This window comes from Oncorhynchus nerka, linkage group LG4 (assembly GCF_034236695.1).
Source record: "Oncorhynchus nerka isolate Pitt River linkage group LG4, Oner_Uvic_2.0, whole genome shotgun sequence".
Lineage (NCBI taxonomy): Eukaryota > Metazoa > Chordata > Actinopteri > Salmoniformes > Salmonidae > Oncorhynchus > Oncorhynchus nerka.
In genome coordinates, this window is record NC_088399.1 from 24,458,259 (window position 1) to 24,479,436 (window position 21,178).

At 46.2% G+C, this 21,178-nt stretch overlaps 1 protein-coding gene across 1 annotated transcript; it reads right to left on the reverse strand.

Annotated features, from left to right (window-relative positions):
• Positions 1-5,904: 5,904 nt before the first annotated feature.
• On the reverse strand, positions 5,905-20,432 carry LOC115128860 (substance-P receptor-like). The gene is made up of 7 exons (XM_029658985.2): positions 20,202-20,432; positions 19,854-20,029; positions 17,683-17,886; positions 7,508-7,658; positions 7,064-7,269; positions 6,565-6,667; positions 5,905-6,343 (listed from the first exon to the last, which is right to left on the reverse strand). Exons 1-7 carry the CDS (start codon positions 20,430-20,432, stop codon positions 6,131-6,133), a joined length of 1,284 nt encoding a protein of 427 aa, XP_029514845.1. The 3' UTR covers positions 5,905-6,130.
• Positions 20,433-21,178: the final 746 nt, after the last annotated feature.

Genomic DNA, 21,178 nt, shown 5'->3' on the forward strand with positions numbered 1-21,178 from the left:
TACTGACCCCTCTCACTCTGATCCCTCCTCTCTTCCTACTGACACCTCTCACTCTGATCCCTCCTCTCTTCCTACTGACACCTCTCACTCTGATCCCTCCTCTCTTCCTACTGACCCCTCTCACTCTGATCCCTCCTCTCTTCCTACTGACCACTCTCACTCTGATCCCTCCTCTCTTCCTACTGACCCCTCTCACTCTGATCCCTCCTCTCTTCCTACTGACCCCTCTCACTCTGATCCCTCTCTTCCTACTGACCCCTCTCACTCTGATCCCTCCTCTCTTCCTACTGACACCTCTCACTCTGATCCCTCCTCTCTTTTCTCACTGACCACTCTCACTCTGATCCCTCCTCTCTTCCTACTGACACCTCTCACTCTGATCCCTCCTCTCTTCCTACTGACACCTCTCACTCTGATCCCTCCTCTCTTCCTACTGCCCCCTCTCACTCTGATCCCTCCTCTCTTCCTACTGACCACTCTCACTCTGATCCCTCCTCTCTTCCTACTGACCCCTCTCACTCTGATCCCTCCTCTCTTCCTACTGACCCCTCTCACTCTGATCCCTCTCTTCCTACTGACCCCTCTCACTCTGATCCCTCCTCTCTTCCTACTGACACCTCTCACTCTGATCCCTCCTCTCTTTTCTCACTGACCACTCTCACTCTGATCCCTCCTCTCTTTCAACTGACCACTCTCACTCTGATCCCTCCTCTCTTCCTACTGACCCCTCTCACTCTGATCCCTCCTCTCTTCCTACTGACACCTCTCACTCTGATCCCTCCTCTCTTCCTACTGACCCCTCTCACTCTGATCCCTCCTCTCTTCCTACTGACACCTCTCACTCTGATCCCTCCTCTCTTCCTACTGACCACTCTCACTCTGACTCCTCCTCTCTTCCTACTGACCCCTCTCACTCTGATCCCTCCTCTCTTTTGAATGACTACTCTCACTCTGATCCCTCCTTTCTTCCTACTGACCCCTCTCACTCTGATCCTTCCTCTCTTTTGAATGACCACTCTCACTCTGATCCCTCCTCTCTTCTTACTGACCCCACTCACTCTGATCCCTCCTCTCTTCCTACTGACCACTCTCACACCAATCCCTCCTCTCTTTTTGAATGACCACTCTCACTCTGACCCCTCCTCTCTTCCTACTGACCCCTCTCACTCTGATCCCTCCTCTCTTTTGAATGACTACTCTCACTCTGATCCCTCCTCTCTTTCAACTGACACCTCTCACTCTGATCCCTCCTCTCTTCCTACTGACACCTCTCACTCTGATCCCTCCTCTCTTTTGAATGACACCTTTCACTCTGATCCCTCCTCTCTTTCAACTGACCACTCTCACACTGATCCCTCCTCTCTTCCTACTGATCCCTCTCACTCTGATCCCTCCTCTCTTTTGAATGACCACTCTCACACTGATCCCTCCTCTCTTTTGAATTACCACTCTCACACTGATCCCTCCTCTCTTTTGAATGACCACTCTCATACCGATCCCTCCTCTTTTTTTGAATGACCACTCTCACACCGATCCCTCCTCTCTTTTTGAATGACCACTCTCACTCTGACCCCTCCTCTCTTCCTACTGACCCCTCTCACTCTGATCCCTCCTCTCTTCCTACTGACCCCTCTCACTCTGATCCCTCCTCTCTTCCTACTGACCACTCTCACACCGATCCCTCCTCTCTTTTTGAATGACCACTCTCACTCTGACCCCTCCTCTCTTCCTACTGACCCCTCTCACTCTGATCCCTCCTCTCTTCCTACTGACCCCTCTCACTCTGATCCCTCCTCTCTTCCTACTGACCCCTCTCACACCGATCCCTCCTCTCTTTTGAATGACCACTCTCACTCTGACCCCTCCTCTCTTCCTACTGACCCCTCTCACTCTGATCCCTCCTCTCTTCCTACTGACCCCTCACTCTGATCCCTCCTCTCTTCCTACTGACCACTCTCACACCGATCCCTCCTTTCTTTTTGAATGACCACTCTCACTCTGATCCCTCCTCTCTTCCTACTGACCACTCTCACACCGATCCCTCCTCTCTTTTTGAATGACCACTCTTACTCTGATCCCTCCTCTCTTCCTACTGACCCCTCTCACTCTGATCCCTCCTCTCTTCCTACTGACCCCTCTCACTCTGATCCCTCCTCTCTTTTGAATGACCACTCTCACTCTGATCCCTCCTCTCTTCCTACTGACCACTCTCACTCTGATCCTTCCTCTCTTTTGAATGACCACTCTCACTCTGATCCCTCCTCTCTTCCTACTGACCCCACTCACTCTGATCCCTCCTCTCTTCCTACTGACCACTCTCACTCTGATCCCTCCTCTCTTTTGAATGACCACTCTCACTCTGATCCCTCCTCTCTTCCTACTGACCCCTCTCACTCTGATCCCTCCTCTCTTCCTACTGACCCCTCTCACTCTGATCCCTCCTCTCTTCCTACTGACCCCTCTCACTCTGATCCCTCCTCTCTTCCTACTGACCCCTCTCACTCTGATCCCTCCTCTCTTCCTACTGACCCCTCTCACTCTGATCCCTCCTCTCTTCCTACTGACCCCTCTCACTCTGATCCCTCTCTTCCTACTGACCCCTCTCACTCTGATCCCTCCTCTTCCTACTGACCCTCTCACTCTGATCCCTCCTCTCTTTTCCTACTGACACCTCTCACTCTGATCCCTCCTCTCTTCCTACTGACACCTCTCACTCTGATCCCTCCTCTCTTCCTACTGACACCTCTCACTCTGATCCCTCCTCTCTTCCTACTGCCCCCTCTCACTCTGATCCCTCCTCTCTTCCTACTGACCCTCTCACTCTGATCCCTCCTCTCTTCCTACTGACCACTCTCACTCTGATCCCTCCTCTCTTCCTACTGACCCCTCTCACTCTGATCCCTCCTCTCTTCCTACTGACCCCTCTCACTCTGATCCCCCTCTCTTCCTACTGACCCCTCTCACTCTGATCCCTCCTCTCTTTTCCTACTGACACTCTCTCACTCTGATCCCTCCTCTCTTTTCTCACTGACCACTCTCACTCTGATCCCTCCTCTCTTCCAACTGACCCTCTCACTCTGATCCCTCCTCTCTTCCTACTGACCCCTCTCACTCTGATCCCTCCTCTCTTCCTACTGACACCTCTCACTCTGATCCTCCTCTCTTCCTACTGACCCCTCTCACTCTGATCCCTCCTCTCTTCCTACTGACACCTCTCACTCTGATCCCTCCTCTCTTCCTACTGACCCTCTCTCACTCTGACTCCTCCTCTCTTCCTACTGACCCCTCTCACTCTGATCCCTCCTCTCTTTTGAATGACTACTCTCACTCTGATCCCTCCTTTCTTCCTACTGACCCCTCTCACTCTGATCCCTCCTCTCTTTTGAATGACCACTCACTCTGATCCCTCCTCTCTTCTTACTGACCCCACTCACTCTGATCCCTCCTCTCTTTGAATGACCACCTTTCACCAATCCCTCCTCTCTTTCAACTGACCACTCTCACACTGATCCCTCCTCTCTTCCTACTGACACCTCTCACTCTGATCCCTCCTCTCTTTTGAATGACACTTTCACACTGATCCCTCCTCTCTTTCAACTGACCACTCTCACACTGATCCCTCCTCTCTTCCTACTGACCACTCTCACTCTGATCCCTTCTCTCTTTTTTGAATGACCACTCTCACACTGATCCCTCCTCTCTTTTGAATTACCACTCTCACACTGATCCCTCCTCTCTTTTGAATGACCCCTCTCACTCTGATCCCTTCTCTCTTTTTGAATGACCCCTCTCACACCGATCCCTCCTCTCTTTTGAATGACCACTCTCACTCTGACCCCTCCTCTCTTCCTACTGACCCCTCTCACTCTGATCCCTCCTCTCTTCCTACTGACCCCTCACTCTGATCCCTCCTCTCTTCCTACTGACCACTCTCACACCGATCCCTCCTTTCTTTTGAATGACCACTCTCACTCTGATCCCTCCTCTCTTCCTACTGACCACTCTCACACCGATCCCTCCTCTCTTCCTACTGACCCCTCTCACTCTGATCCCTCCTCTCTTTTGAATGACCACTCTCACTCTGATCCCTCCTCTCTTCCTACTGACCACTCTCACTCTGATCCTTCCTCTCTTTTGAATGACCACTCTCACTCTGATCCCTCCTCTCTTCCTACTGACCCCACTCACTCTGATCCCTCCTCTCTTCCTACTGACCACTCTCACACCGATCCCTCCTCTCTTTTTGAATGACCACTCTCACTCTGACCCCTCCTCTCTTCCTACTGACCCCTCTCACTCTGATCCCTCCTCTCTTCCTACTGACCCCTCTCACACCGATCCCTCCTCTCTTTTGAATGACCACTCTCACTCTGACCCCTCCTCTCTTCCTACTGACCCCTCTCACTCTGATCCCTCCTCTCTTCCTACTGACCCCTCACTCTGATCCCTCCTCTCTTCCTACTGACCACTCTCACACCGATCCCTCCTTTCTTTTTGAATGACCACTCTCACTCTGATCCCTCCTCTCTTCCTACTGACCACTCTCACACCGATCCCTCCTCTCTTCCTACTGACCCCTCTCACTCTGATCCCTCCTCTCTTTTGAATGACCACTCTCACTCTGATCCCTCCTCTCTTCCTACTGACCACTCTCACTCTGATCCTTCCTCTCTTTTGAATGACCACTCTCACTCTGATCCCTCCTCTCTTCCTACTGACCCCACTCACTCTGATCCCTCCTCTCTTCCTACTGACCACTCTCACACCGATCCCTCCTCTCTTTTTGAATGACCACTCTCACTCTGACCCCTCCTCTCTTCCTACTGATCCCTCTCACTCTGATCCCTCCTCTCTTTTGAATGGCCACTCTCACTCTGATCCCTCCTCTCTTCCTACTGACCCCTCTCACTCTGATCCCTCCGCTCTTTTGAATGACCACTCTCACTCTGATCCCTCCTCTCTTCCTACTGACCACTCTCACTCTGATCCCTCCTCTCTTCCTACTGACCCCTCTCACTCTGATCCCTCCTCTCTTTCAACTGACCCGTCTCACTGTTTTCCATCCTTTCTTTCTCTACTCTCCTCCCCCCTCTTCTAGACTCTATTTGTGTCCCCCTCTTTGCTCTCCTGTCTATATATATCTGACCTTTGCCCTGACCAGGCAGACAGAGTACTGCTCCTCAAATTGTCGTCTCTGAGCAGTAATCCCTGACAACAGGTGCTGAACCAACACACATCACCTCCCGGAAAAAAACACACACACACACACACACACACACACACACACACACACTTGCATGAAGAAATGAACACACACCCTGCCTGACTCTCACACAAAAACACTCACACAAAAACATCAGTGTTTTCTTAGGGAGAGCTGTGGCTGCCATTGATGCTAGCTAGAGTCTAGAGCTCTTCTTTAGGCAGACATGGGTTTTGTGGCCTTGAACCTAGTGTAGTGTCCTATTCTCGTCTAATATATCTGACCAGGCAGCTCATAAGGATTCTTTCCATCATTCCAGAACCCTAGGGCTGATTAGGGCTGTGTTTGGAACACTCACAAAATCGCTTGACTTGACACAACTGTGGGAAGTATTGGAGTCAACATGGGCCAGCATCCCTGTGGAATGTTTTCGACACCTTGTAGAGTCCATCCCCCAACGAATTGAGGCAGCCGTAGCCGATGTTGTGTCGGCATTAGAATGTGTGAGAATAGAGCACTAGCCCAGGCTATAGTGCACTAAACCACGTATAATCTCCCGTGGACAGTACCTACAGTAAACATAACTGGTACAGTACACCTGTCGGCATAATATGGGATGCGAGCAACATTAGTTCTGGGGTTTGGGTTTTCATCACTGTTTATTTGGACATATCAGAATTGGGTGAAGGCGGTGCTTAAATTGCTTTACTTCGGCGGATGATAACCACCGGTGAAAATATCAGAAGGGGGTGGGAGGGATTGACTGAGATTTTCCTTTTGTGAGAGTGGAGACAAAACGGAAATCTCCATTTCTAACACACTTCCCCCTAGAACCTAATCGAGCAGCTGACCAAATGACGTAACATTTTTGTTCTGGGTTAAGTGAGATTAAACCACGACTAATCCAGTTAGGCGTTTGTTAGGCCACTAGTCCATGTTATGTCTGCCGTAGTAAGCAGGGCTGTCGGGGGGGTTGAGGGCTGATCGTGAGGCTGAGCCGTTGGAGGTGGAGGTGAGCTCCATGGTTGTCTGGGTGATAGGGGGGCTGGCTGGCTGCTCTGCCCCACAGCGCTCCTCCTCAGTGGGCTGCAGAACTGTTGACATACTGGTCTCCATCCGGCTGGCCCGGTACACACTCATCTGGAAACAGAGATAATTGGGACAGAACCAAAAAATACACACTCATACTAGTAACTGAAAGGTTGCAAGATCGAATCCCAGAGCTGTCGTTCTGTCCCTGAACAAGGCAGTTAACCCACTGTTCCTAGGCCGTCATTGAAAATAATAATTTGTTCTTAACTGACTTGCCTAGTTAAATAAACAATACACACACCCAGAAAGAAGAGGGAATCTATACACACCTGGGTCTGTAGGTAGCGGGTGGACTTGAGTTCCAGTCCCTCGTAGGAGGCGGCAGGAACACACGGACACCAACAGAACACCTGCTGAAAGCCTGCCCTGAATCTGAACAGAGAGAGGGTTGAGAGAGAAAGAGGGAGAGAGGGGGGAGTGAGAGAGAGAGCGAGCGAGCGAGAGAGAGATGGGGAGAGAGAGAAGGAGAGACTAATGGGTCAAATGTGTGTGTGTGTGTGTGTGTGTGTGTGTGTGTGTGTGTGTGTGTGTGTGTGTGTGTGTGTGTGTGTGTACATGCCTGTTGTGTTTGCGCTTGTGTGTGTACCACAGGAGGCTGGTGAGGAGAGGACATATAATATTATGGAATGGAGTGAATGGAATGGTATCAAAGACCATGTGTTTGATGTGTTTGGTACCACTCCTATCAATCCATTCTAGCCATTAGTATGAGCCCATCCTCCACAATGAAGGTGCCACCAGCCACCTGTGGTGTGTACAGTCACCTACCTGTCATTGAGACAGCAGTAGATGATAGGGTTGTACATGGTGGAGCTCATGGCCAACCACAGAACAGCCAGGTAGACCTGCTGGATGTAGCGCCACTCAAACAGCTGCATGGGGTCAGGGTGGAACTGCTGGAGCAGGAAGTAGATGTGGTAAGGCAGCCAGCACACTGCAAACGTACACACCACCACGATCATCATCTTCACGACCTAGAGAGAAGGAGGGGGAGGGAGGGACAGTTGAAAGCAATTTAGGGATTTGCCTAAGAATATTCACTTAAGAGGTTCCCTGCTGTGTGTAAGCATGCATGAGTGTGTGTACTGAGAGGTATTGTGTCCTGCCTGTGAGCTTGTGTGTGTGTGTGTGTGTGTGTGTGTGTGTGTGTGTGTGTGTGTGTGTGTGTGTGTGTGTGTGTGTGTGTGTGTGTGTGTGTGTGTGTGTGTGTACCTTGCGTTTGGCGATTAGCTGCTCTCGGTAACGGTGGGTGGAGTCTCCAGGGATAGTCCCCGCCCACAGGGACGAGCCCACCACCAGGTAGGCACATCCCATAATGCACAGCGGCAGGAAGTAGTACAGCAACACCACAGACACAGAGTACCTACACAGACAGACACACACACACACACACACACACACGCACTAATGAGATTGTTAGACTGGGGTCTCAGGTCTCGTCTAGTCAACCCTGTTCTGATTTGATTCCTTATCTCTGCCTCCGAACGTACGTACACAAACACAATGTCTGCTGATCCCTTATCAGTCTTGCTACAGGGAGTAGCGGCCCAGAAGATCAGCTCTCACTGAAAGATGTGAAATCAATTTACTGAGGAAGACAGAAGAGAGAGGCCTAAATCAAGCCCTAGCCCCTAACTCCTAACATCAGACGAACTACAGGGACTCAGCTGCTTATGGAAATGACTTTAATTCCCCTGAACACCTGAGACTAATGGTAATACTAAATAACACACACACACACAGGGGAGAGCATGGGTAGGTGGAGAGAGAGAAACACAGAGAATGAGTGATAGAGAGAAGGAGAAAATGTCGGGACAGAGAGAGAGAACTGTGAAACGAGTGAGGCTGGGATTCAATCCGATTGAGGGCTATAGGCATTACGACTTTTAAAGGGAATTTCAGATTGTGCAGCATATGCAATGTTTTCCTGAGAATGGGATCTCCATGAACGAGGGGATCATTGCCTTTAAAATTTGCTATGCTTATAACCTGCGATCAGATTGAATCCGGGCCTTAGAGAACTAGGAAAATGTCAGGACCATAACGACAAATAATTAGTAGGGCTGTCAAACAATTCAAATAATTAATCGAGTTAAAGGCATTAGTTAATTGCCCTAAATTTTGCCCTAAAGAAAAATATATATATTTAAAAAGCAGTGCATTGAGTTACAGGCATAATATGCATTGAAGGGACGGAAACACCAAATGATCTACATGAGAATGTTTTAATAGCATTTTCACCATAAACATCACGCAAGACACGAATATAGCTACAGCTATTAATACTCCTATGCTTCAGTAGGCCTACTCCCTCTTATCAATGTTTCAGTAGTCTACTCCCTCTTATTAATGTTTCAGTAGACCTATTCCCTCTTATCAATGTTTCAGTAGTCTACTCCCTCTTCTCAATGTTTCAGTAGTCTACTCCCTCTTATCAATGTTTCAGTAGGCCTACTCCCTCTTATTAATGTTTCAGTAGTCTACTCCCTCTTATCAATGTTTCAGTAGTCTACTCCCTCTTATCAATGTTTCAGTAGTCTACTCCCTCTTATCAATGTTTCAATAGCCCTACTCCCTCTTATCAATGTTTCAGTATGTCTACTCCCTCTTATTAATGTTTCAGTAGAACTATTCCCTCTTATCAATGTTTCGGTAGGCCTACTCCCTCTTATTAATGTTTCAGTAGTCTACTCCCTCTTATCAATGTTTCAGTAGTCTACTCCCTCTTATCAATGTTTCAGTAGGCCTACTCCCTCTTATCAATGTTTCAGTAGTCTACTCCCTCTTCTCAATGTTTCAGTAGTCTACTCCCTCTTATCAATGTTTCAGTAGGCCTACTCCCTTTTATTAATGTTTCAGTAGTCTACTCCCTCTTATCAATGTTTCAGTAGTCTACTCCCTCTTATCAATGTTTCAGTAGTCTACTCCCTCTTATCAATGTTTCAATAGCCCTACTCCCTCTTATCAATGTTTCAGTATGTCTACTCCCTCTTATCAATGTTTCAGTAGGCCTACTCCCTCTTATCAATGTTTCAGTATGTCTACTCCCTCTTATCAATGTTTCAGTAGTCTACTTCCTCTTATCAATGTTTCAGTAGTCTACTCCCTCGTATCAATGTTTCAGTATGTCTACTCCCTCTTATCAATGTTTCAGTAGTCTACTCCCTCTTATCAATGTTTCAGTAGTCTACTCCCTCTTATCAATGTTTCAGTATGGCTACTCCCTCTTATCAATGTTTCAGTAGTCTACTCCCTCTTATCAATGTGTCAGTAGTCTACTCCCTCTTATCAATGTTTCAGTATGTCTACTCCCTCTTATCAATGTTTCATTAGTCTACTCCCTCTTATCAATGTTTCATTAGTCTACTCCCTCTTATCAATGTTTCAGTAGTCTACTCCCTCTTATCAATGTTTCAGTAGGCCTACTCCCTCTTATTAATGTTTCAGTAGTCTACTCCCTCTTATCAATGTTTCAGTAGTCTACTCCCTCTTATCAATGTTTCAGTATGTCTACTCCCTCTTATCAATGTTTCATTAGTCTACTCCCTCTTATCAATGTTTCAGTAGTCTACTCCCTCTTATCAATGTTTCAGTAGGCCTACTCCCTCTTATTAATGTTTCAGTAGTCTACTCCCTCTTATCAATGTTTCAGTAGTCTACTCCCTCTTATCAATGTTTCAGTATGTCTACTCCCTCTTATCAATGTTTCAGTAGTCTACTCCCTCTTATCAATGTGTCAGTAGTCTACTCCCTCTTATCAATGTTTCAGTAGTATACTCCCTCTTATCAATGTTTCAGTAGGCCTACTCCCTCTTATCAATGTTTCAGTAGTCTACTCCCTCTTATCAATGTTTCAGTAGTCTACTCCCTCTTATCAATGTTTCAGTATGTCTACTCCCTCTTATTAATGTTTCAGTAGTCTACTCCCTCTTATCAATGTTTCAGTACGTCTACTCCCTCTTATCAATGTTTCATTAGTCTACTCCCTCTTATCAATGTTTCAGTAGTCTACTCCCTCTTATCAATGTTTCAGTATGTCTACTCCCTCTTATTAATGTTTCAGTAGTCTATTCCCTCTTATCAATGTTTCAGTATGTCTACTCCCTCTTATTAATGTTTCAGTAGACCTATTCCCTCTTATCAATGTTTCAGTAGGCCTACTCCCTCTTATCAATGTCTCAGTAGTCTACTCCCTCGTATCAATGTTTCAGTATGTCTACTCCCTCTTATCAATGTTTCAGTAGACCTACTCCCTCTTATCAATGTTTCAGTAGACATATTCCCTCCTATCAATGTTTCAGTATGTCTACTCCCTCTTATCAATGTTTCAGTAGTCTACTCCCTCTTATCAATGTTTCAGTAGTCTACTCCCTCTTATCAATGTTTCAGTAGTCTACTCCCTCTTATTAATGTTTCAGTAGACCTATTCCCTCTTATCAATGTTTCAATAGGCCTACTCCCTCTTATCAATGTTTCAGTAGACCTACTCCCTCTTATCAATGTTTCAGTAGTCTACTCCCTCTTATCAATGTTTCAGTAGACCTATTCCCTCTTATCAATGTTTCAGTATGTCTACTCCCTCTTATCAATGTTTCAATAGGCCTACTCCCTCTTATCAATGTTTCAGTAGTCTACTCCCTCTTATCAATGTTTCAGTATGTCTACTCCCTCGTATCAATGTTTCAGTAGTCTACTCCCTCTTATCAATGTTTCAGTAGGAACTACTCCCTCTTATCAATGTTTCAGTAGTATACTCCCTCTTATCAATGTTTCAGTAGGCCTACTCCCTCTTATCAATGTTTCAGTAGTCTACTCCCTCTTATCAATGTTTCAGTAGTCTACTCCCTCTTATCAATGTTTCAGTAGTCTACTCCCTCTTATCAATGTTTCAGTAGTCTACTCCCTCTTATCAATGTTTCAGTAGGCCTACTCCCTCTTATTAATGTTTCAGTAGTCTACTCCCTCTTATCAATGTTTCAGTATGTCTACTCCCTCTTATCAATGTTTCAGTATGTCTACTCCCTCTTATCAATGTTTCAGTAGTCTACTCCCTCTTATCAATGTTTCAGTAGTCTACTCCCTCTTATCAATGTTTCAGTATGTCTACTCCCTCTTATTCATGTTTCAGTAGTCTACTCCCTCTTATCAATGTTTCAGTATGTCTACTCCCTCTTATTAATGTTTCAGTAGACCTATTCCCTCTTATCAATGTTTCAGTAGGCCTACTCCCTCTTATCAATGTTTCAGTAGTCTACTCCCTCTTATCAATGTTTCAGTATGTCTACTCCCTCTTATCAATGTTTCAGTAGACCTACTCCCTCTTATCAATGTTTCAGTAGACATATTCCCTCTTATCAATGTTTCAGTATGTCTACTCCCTCTTATCAATGTTTCAGTAGTCTACTCCCTCTTATCAATGTTTCAGTAGTCTACTCCCTCTTATCAATGTTTCAGTAGTCTACTCCCTCTTATTAATGTTTCAGTAGACCTATTCCCTCTTATCAATGTTTCAATAGGCCTACTCCCTCTTATCAATGTTTCAGTAGTCTACTCCCTCTTATCAATGTTTCAGTAGTCTACTCCCTCTTATCAATGTTTCAGTAGTCTACTCCCTCTTATCAATGTTTCAGTAGTCTACTCCCTCTTATCAATGTTTCAGTAGTCTACTCCCTCTTATCAATGTTTCAGTAGTCTATCTCTACTCCCTCTTATCAATGTTTCAGTAGTCTACTCCCTCTTATCAATGTTTCAGTATGTCTACTCCCTCTTATCAATGTTTCAGTAGTCTACTCCCTCTTATCAATGTTTCATTAGTTTCTTATCAATGTTTAGTAGTCTACTCCCTCTTATCAATGTTTCAGTAGTCTACTCCCTCTTATCAATGTTTCAGTGTCTACTCCCTCTTATTAATGTTTCAGTAGTCTACTCCCTCTTATCAATGTTTCAGTATGTCTACTCCCTCTTATCAATGTTTCAGTATGTCTACTCCCTCTTATCAATGTTTCATTAGTCTACTCCCTCTTATCAATGTTTCAGTAGTCTATTCCCTCTTATCAATGTTTCAGTAGGCCTACTCCCTCTTATCAATGTTTCAGTAGTCTACTCCCTCTTATCAATGTTTCAGTAGTCTACTCCCTCTTATCAATGTTTCAGTATGTCTACTCCTCTTATCAATGTTTCAGTAGACCTACTCCCTCTTATCAATGTTTCAGTAGTATACTCCCTCTTATCAATTAGGCCCTCCCTCTTATCAATGTTTCAGTAGTCTACTCCCTCTTATCAATGTTTCAGTAGTCTACTCCTCTTATCAATGTTTCAGTAGGCCTACTCCCTCTTATTAATGTTTCTACTACTCCCTCTTATCAATGTTTCAGTAGTCTACTCCCTCTTATCAATGTTTCAGTAGTCTACTCCCTCTTATTAATGTTTCAGTAGACCTATTCCCTCTTATCAATGTTTCAATAGGCCTACTCCCTCTTATCAATGTTTCAGTAGTCTACTCCCTCTTATCAATGTTTCAGTAGTCTACTCCCTCTTATCAATGTTTCAGTAGTCTACTCCCTCTTATCAATGTTTCAGTAGTCTACTCCCTCTTATCAATGTTTCAGTAGGCCTACTCCCTCTTATCAATGTTTCAGTAGGCCTACTCCCTCTTATTAATGTTTCAGTAGGCCTACTCCCTCTTATCAATGTTTCAGCAGCCCTACTCCCTCTTATCAATGTTTCAGTAGTCTACTCCCTCTTATCAATGTTTCAGTCGGCCTACTCCCTCTTATCAATGTTTCAGTTGGCCTACTCCCTCTTATCAATGTTCTTGAAATTCAACACCTGCGCCATAACCATGTCATAATATGTCATAAAAGCTGACATAACTTAACCTGTCATAATATGGTCATAAAACTGTCATGACCGACATACACCTGTAGTGACATATATTGCGTTATTTTATGGCTGGTTATGACACCTATATAAGAGTTCGGAAAGAGCCAGTAAGAAAGGCATTTCACTGTACTAGTGCACATGCAGTGGTGTAAAGTACTACTTAGGTAGTTTTTTGGGGTACGTGTACTTTACTTTACTATTTATATTTTTGACAACTTTTACTTTTACTACAGAAAAGAATATACTTTTTACTCCATTCATTTTCCCTGACACCAAAAGTACTCGTTACATTTGGAATGCTTAGCAGGACAGGATAATGGTCCAAATCACACAATTATCAAGAGAACATCCCTGGTCATCTCTACTGTCTCTGATCCTCTGGACTCACTAAACACAAATGCTTGGTTTGCAAATCATGTCTGAGGGTTGGAGTGTGCCCCAGGCTATCCGTAAATAAAAAATATGAAAATGGTACCATCTGGTTTGCTTAATATAATGAATTTGAAATTATATGTACTTTTACTTTTCATTTTGATCCTTAAGTATATTTTAGCAATTACATTTACCTTTGATACTTATGTATATATAAAACAAAATACTTTTAGACTTTTACTAAAGTAGTATTTCATTGGATGACTTTCACTTTTCCTTGATTCCTTTTCTATTAAGGTATCTTTACTTTTACTCAATTGGGTACTGTTCCACCCCTGTGCACGTGACAATTCAAAACTTGAAACACACATCCTCTCTCACACAATCATACACACCCCACTCTTGCAAATGCAGCCCACCTTTGAAGCATCTCTTTGAGGAGTCTATTCCTGTTCAGTTCGTCCTGTGCCATCTACATTTGTGCATAGCCTAGTCAGTGGTCATGTTATCAGGTTGCTAGCTAGCTAAACAATGTTGTTTGTTATCAAACCCAAAAAATAGCGGCTCGCGAGTAGTTAAAAACGACCCGTGACATACGCACCAATCCGTGGAAGGAAAAACAGACGCAATTCACGGCGCCAAAACAAATGTACACGTTAACTCTGACAGCCCTGAAAATGAGTAAAGTCAATTCTGAGTGAGCCTACATAGTCAACAACGCAGCCTCTGTCAGCTAGCCTACTTCAGCAGTACTGTATCATTTTAATCATTTTAGTCAATAAGATTCTTGCTACGTAAGCTTAACTTTCTGAACACTCGAGACGTGTAGTCCACTTGTCATTCCAATCTCCTTTGCATTAGCGTAGCCTCCTGTGTAGCCTGTCAACTATGTGTCTGTCTATCCCTGTTCTCTCCTCTCTGCACAGACCATACAAACGCTCCACACCGCGTGGCCGCGGCCACCCTAATCTGGTGGTCCCAGCGCGCACGACCCACGTGGAGTTCCAGGTCTCCGGTAGCCTCTGGAACTGCCGATCTGCGGCCAACAAGGCAGAGTTCATCTCAGCCTATGCCTCCCTCCAGTCCCTCGACTTCTTGGCACTGACGGAAACATGGATCACCACAGACAACACTGCTACTCCTACTGCTCTCTCTTCGTCTGCCCACGTGTTCTCGCACACCCCGAGAGCTTCTGGTCAGCGGGGTGGTGGCACCGGGATCCTCATCTCTCAACCTTCGCTCTCTCTCCCCCGCTACTCTCTCCTCTTCCATCCTATCATCTCTTCCCTCTGCTTAAACCTTCTCCAACCTATCTCCTGATTCTGCCTCCTCAACCCTCCTCTCCTCCCTTTCTGCATCCTTTGACTCTCTATGTCCCCTATCCTCCAGGCCGGCTCGGTCCTCCCCTCCCGCTCCGTGGCTCGACGACTCATTGCGAGCTCACAGAACAGGGCTCCGGGCAGCCGAGCGGAAATGGAGGAAAACTCGCCTCCCTGCGGACCTGACATCCTTTCACTCCCTCCTCTCTACATTTTCCTCTTCTCTCTCTGCTGCTAAAGCCACTTTCTACCACTCTAAATTCCAAGCATCTGCCTCTAACCCTAGGAAGCTCTTTGCAACCTTCTCCTCCCTCCTGAATCCTCCTCCCCCTCCCCCCTCCTCCCTCTCTGCAGATGACTTCGTCAACCATTTTGAAAAGAAGGTCGACGACATCCGATCCTCGTTTGCTAAGTCAAACGACACCGCTGGTTCTGCTCACACTGCCCTACCCTGTGCTCTGACCTCTTTCTCCCCTCTCTCTCCAGATGAAATCTCGCGTCTTGTGACGGCCGGCCGCCCAACAACCTGCCCGCTTGACCCTATCCCCTCCTCTCTTCTCCAGACCATTTCCGGAGACCTTCTCCCTTACCTCACCTCGCTCATCAACTCATCCCTGACCGCTGGCTACGTCCCTTCCGTCTTCAAGAGAGCGAGAGTTGCACCCCTTCTGAAAAAACCTACACTCGATCCCTCCGATGTCAACAACTACAGACCAGTATCCCTTCTTTCTTTTCTCTCCAAAACTCTTGAACGTGCCGTCCTTGGCCAGCTCTCCCGCTATCTCTCTCAGAATGACCTTCTTGATCCAAATCAGTCAGGTTTCAAGACTAGTCATTCAACTGAGACTGCTCTTCTCTGTATCACGGAGGCGCTCCGCACTGCTAAAGCTAACTCTCTCTCCTCTGCTCTCATCCTTCTAGACCTATCGGCTGCCTTCGATACTGTGAACCATCAGATCCTCCTCTCCACCCTCTCCGAGTTGGGCATCTCCGGCGCGGCCCACGCTTGATTGCGTCCTACCTGACAGGTCGCTCCTACCAGGTGGCGTGGCGAGAATCCGTCTCCACACCACGTGCTCTCACCACTGGTGTCCCCAGGGCTCTGTTCTAGGCCCTCTCCTATTCTCGCTATACACCAAGTCACTTGGCTCTGTCATAACCTCACATGGTCTCTCCTATCATTGCTATGCAGACGACACACAATTAATCTTCTCCTTTCCCCCTTCTGATGACCAGGTGGCGAATCGCATCTCTGCATGTCTGGCAGACATATCAGTGTGGATGACGGATCACCACCTCAAGCTGAACCTCGGCAAGACGGAGCTGCTCTTCCTCCCGGGAAGGACTGCCCGTTCCATGATCTCGCCATCACGGTTGACAACTCCATTGTGTCCTCCTCCCAGAGCGCTAAGAACCTTGGCGTGATCCTGGACAACACCCTGTCGTTCTCAACTAACATCAAGGCGGTGGCCCGTTCCTGTAGGTTCATGCTCTACAACATCCGCAGAGTACGACCCTGCCTCACACAGGAAGCGGCGCAGGTCCTAATCCAGGCACTTGTCATCTCCCGTCTGGATTACTGTAACTCGCTGTTGGCTGGGCTCCCTGCCTGTGCCATTAAACCCCTACAACTCATCCAGAACGCCGCAGCCCGTCTGGTGTTCAACCTTCCCAAGTTCTCTCACGTCACCCCGCTCCTCCGCTCTCTCCACTGGCTTCCAGTTGAAGCTCGCATCCGCTACAAGACCATGGTGCTTGCCTACGGAGCTGTGAGGGGAACGGCACCTCAGTACCTCCAGGCTCTGATCAGGCCCTACACCCAAACAAGGGCACTGCGTTCATCCACCTCTGGCCTGCTCGCCTCCCTACCACTGAGGAAGTACAGTTCCCGCTCAGCCCAGTCAAAACTGTTCGCTGCTCTGGCCCCCCAATGGTGGAACAAACTCCCTCACGACGCTAGGACAGCGGAGTCAATCACCACCTTCCGGAGACACCTGAAACCCCACCTCTTTAAGGAATACCTAGGATAGGATAAAGTAATCCCTCTCACCCCCCTTAAAAGATTTAGATGCACTACTGTTCCACTGGATGTCATAAGGTGAATGCACCAATTTGTAAGTCGCTCTGGATAAGAGCGTCTGCTAAATGACTTAAATGTAAATGAGTGAAGAACTTTTTAATAGCTAAACCGTCTAGTCTGTCTTTTTTAATTGCTGCATTGTTGACTAATGATCTCAAACTGTTATCATTCATAGAGAACAACGTATGGCTGTCTAGGAAGTCTAGACTGTTAAAGATGATTATTCATCTCTTTAATATATCATTGATTTGAATTGTCTTGTTTTCTGTGTGATAAATAAAATGCTATATATATATATCTAAAGATGATCACACAGCATCAAGAAACAACACAACAAAACAGAAAAACAATCATAACAATGCAATTAATGAACGTCCTTGAAGTCCGAGGACCTCTGTCTAACAGTGATTATTCATAACAAATAACCCCCACAGACTGAACACCTGTCATCTGTTTGGTTCTAAATCCGTCTCCTGACTAATAGAGGTTGGATAGAGTCATGAATCATTCCACTAGGATGCTACATTACAAGGAGACAAACAGCAGAAAGGCGCTCGGCCTTTTCATCCAGAAGTTGGGAGACAGAAAAAGGATGTGAGTAGTGAATCAGATTCTACAGACATAATTAAGAAATAATTCAGTTTATTCTCTAATATGTAGTGAACCTCCTGAAGATTACGCTTCCTTCAAACACCTTTGTGTGTGTGTGTATGTGTGTGTGTCTCAGTACTCACATCTTTTTGAAGTCCATGGTTGTGTCATTGGTGTATTCAGGCCATTGGATGTAACAAACAGTCCTACCAGGCAGCTTGTCAGTAGCTGAGTAGTAGTACTGGGGGAAGGCCAATAGTAGAGCTAACACCCAGATCCCTCCGATCACTACACGGGTCTCTGCTGAAGACAACCTCTGCCTCAGGGGGTGGATGATAGCCATGTACCTGGAACACACACAAAAACACACACACAAAGTGACTAGTTATATACACACACACGTGGGATATGAATTTTTGCACTAACTCTCTTGCACTGACTTTATGCACAAACACGAGACTCTACCAACACACTCACACATACACCCCAAGACACACACACACACATACACACATACACACACACGCACACACACACACACACACACACACACTCATACACACACACTCACACTCACATATGCTCTCTCTCTCACACACTCACTTTCCCGTCATTGTTACTCATTATTCACTGTGTATTTAATCCTTCTGTCACTATTTTGTTGTTGTATCTTTGTCTCTGCATTGTTGGGAAGGGCCCGTAAGTAAGCCTTTCACTGTTATTCTACACCTGTTGTTTATGAAGCATGTGACAAATACAATTTGATTTGATTTCAATTTGATTTTGACACACAGAGGTCAGTAATACACACACACACACACACACACACACTGTACTACACACACACAGATCAGTAATATACACACACACACAGAGATCAGTAACGCACACACGCACACACACACACACACACACACACACACACACACACACACACACACACACACACACACACACACAGAGAGAGGTCAGTAATACACGCAGATCAGTAATACACACACACATAGTAATCAGTTATACACACACGCACACTGTTATACACACACACGCACACACACACACTGCTATACACACAGGCACATTACTGTAACACAGACACACATTTATATATACACACACGCTCGCTACTGAGGGGACACCAGGGGATACAGACATGGCTCCGATTAGTTTTACATTCCACTGGTTTAATTTAATTGGCAATTACTGATAGTTCAACTTCTTTAGCACAACAGCTACATTCTGGTGACAGATGGAGAAGAGACACTGCACTGTGTGTGTGTTCCTCCAAGCTCTAATGAAAGGTAATCATGCAGAGTTGATGTGAGTGTATCTGATCCTTCTCCTCTCCTTCTCACCTCCTCTACCCTCCTCTCCTCCTCTCCTCTCCTCCTCTACCCTCCTCTCCTCTCCTCCTCGCCTCCTCTACCCTCCTCTCCTCCTCGCCTCCTCTACTTCTCTCATCCTCTCCTCTCGTTGTGTTGCTTCACTGATGTGATTTACTTTTCTAATCAAGACAGAGATGGGGTGATGCCAAAACTATCATCTCCCTTCCTCTCTTTCTTCGCCGTTTCTCTCTTCTTCTCCCTTCGCCCTTTCTCTCCTCAATCCCGTCCACCCCTTCTCCTCCTCTCCTCCTCTCTTCCCCTCTCCTTCCCTCTTGATTATCACCCCTTCCCATTTGTTCTCTCCCCCTCCCTCTCACTCTCCCTATCCCTGCCTCCCTCTCCCTATCCCTGCCTCCCTCTCTATCTCTCTCTTTCTCTGCCTGTTGAGGTAAAAATCGATCCTCTTCAGACACCTGTTGTTAACAGTCCCTGGGAGCCTGGGGTCATCTGGGGGAAGGGCTGCTCTCTTTCTCTCTCTACTTCACTAATGCAAGAATGTTCAGATTGTTCTGACACACTGAAGAAAGGGGATCTGTGTTCTGACAGTGAGCCCAGAATGATGGACGGTGTGGGAAGGATGGAAGGGAGAGGAGCAGGGATGATGTGAAGGAAAACGCAGCTCTCACACACTGAGGCTGTGGCGACATACTGATGACATTATATGAGAGAGAAGCAGGGTTGGAGAAGGGATCTCTACAGCATTTAGGGCCGCTTACCGGTTCCGAGCTATGGCAGTCATAGAGTAGATTCTAGTGAAAACAAAAACACAGTAGAGTGCACCCATGCACGGACACACACGCACGCACACACACACACACACACACACACACACACACACACACACACACACACACACACACACACACACACACACACACACACACACACACACACACACACACACACACACACACACACACACAGCTCACCTTTCCAGTGCTATGGCGGTCATGGAGTATATGCTGGTGAAGACTGCTGCAATGGGGAAGAAGTTATGGAACCGACAGTAGCCCAAACCAAAGTACCACTCGTTATGGATGCTGTATGCAAAGTTTATCACTGTGTTGAAGGCAGACATAGATGCCTCTGCAAAGGCTAGGTTCACCTGGGAGGAGAAAAGAGGAATCAGACACAGACAAATGGACAGACACATACACGCAAACAAAGTTCACATTCACTGGTGATATTTTAAAAATAAAATACATTAATTTGGAAATGATTACATAACATCTGTCCTCGCTCTCTCGATCTTTATCATTTTACTTGTGTTTGTTTACCAGGAAGTAGTTGGTCACGGTCCTCATGCGTTTGTGCGCGAGGATGATCCAGATGACCACCAGGTTACCGATCACCGAGACGCACACCATGCTGCAGTAGGCGATGGCCCAGAGAGCGATCTGCCAGATCGGCTGCACGAACTGGTTATATCCCTCTGTTTCGTTCAAACCGGAGCCGTTAGTGGCGTTAATGGAAAGGTAGTTATCCGTGGTGTTCAAAAACGAGTCCATCTTTAGATCTCGGATATTTTGTGTTGAAAGAGTAATAATCCAAATAGTAATAGCTAAAATAATAACTATTATATTTGAAGAATAAATAGAGATATTCCCAGTAGCCTAACCTTGTGTGATCGTTTCACAACAAAACCATCTTCTGAGGTTTAGCTTTGATGCTGAGGGTTATAAACCCCCAAATATGTTGATAGTAACCGAAAAAAGAAAGTGAATGGAATGTTGATCTGGGAGAATATCGCAGTAGTAAAAACAATCTAGTTACTTTCTTCTGTTGACCGTCTCACTTGTCAGATTTACGCACTTCTCTCTCCCAAATGGAGAAGAAAGTTTTGTAATTTGAGTTACAGGTGAAAAGCTCTGGGATTGAAATGATCTTCGTTCTCCATATTCGTGTTTACTTTCCCGTTAACAGTAAACCTTTTTTCTTGTCGCGCACAGGCTGGGAAGGACGCACACTATGCGCTCATCACAAAGCCAAGCATTTGACATACCCATGCCGCACACAGACACTCGAGTCAAATACGCACGCGCGTAAAAGCCACAGCCACATATATATATACACGCACGCACGCACGCACGCACGCACGCACGCACGCACGCACACACACACACACACACACACACACACACACACACACACACACACACACAACGAGGAATATGTTTGAGGTGAAGTGCATATATAAGAATGGTTTATGTATTATTTTGTGATTTCCCTCAGTGAGCAAGGTAAGGTGTAGATT

Coding starts and splice junctions, on each gene's coding strand:
- LOC115128860 (XM_029658985.2), bottom strand. CDS start 20,432: ATGGACTCGTTTTTGAACACCACGGATAACTACCTTTCCATTAACGCC. Junction 6,668..7,063: donor TACTGCTGTCTCAATGACAG/GTAGGTGACTGT, acceptor CTCTCTGTTCAG/ATTCAGGGCAGGCTTTCAGC. Junction 6,344..6,564: donor CCCGCTACCTACAGACCCAG/GTGTGTATAGAT, acceptor CTCTGTTTCCAG/ATGAGTGTGTACCGGGCCAG.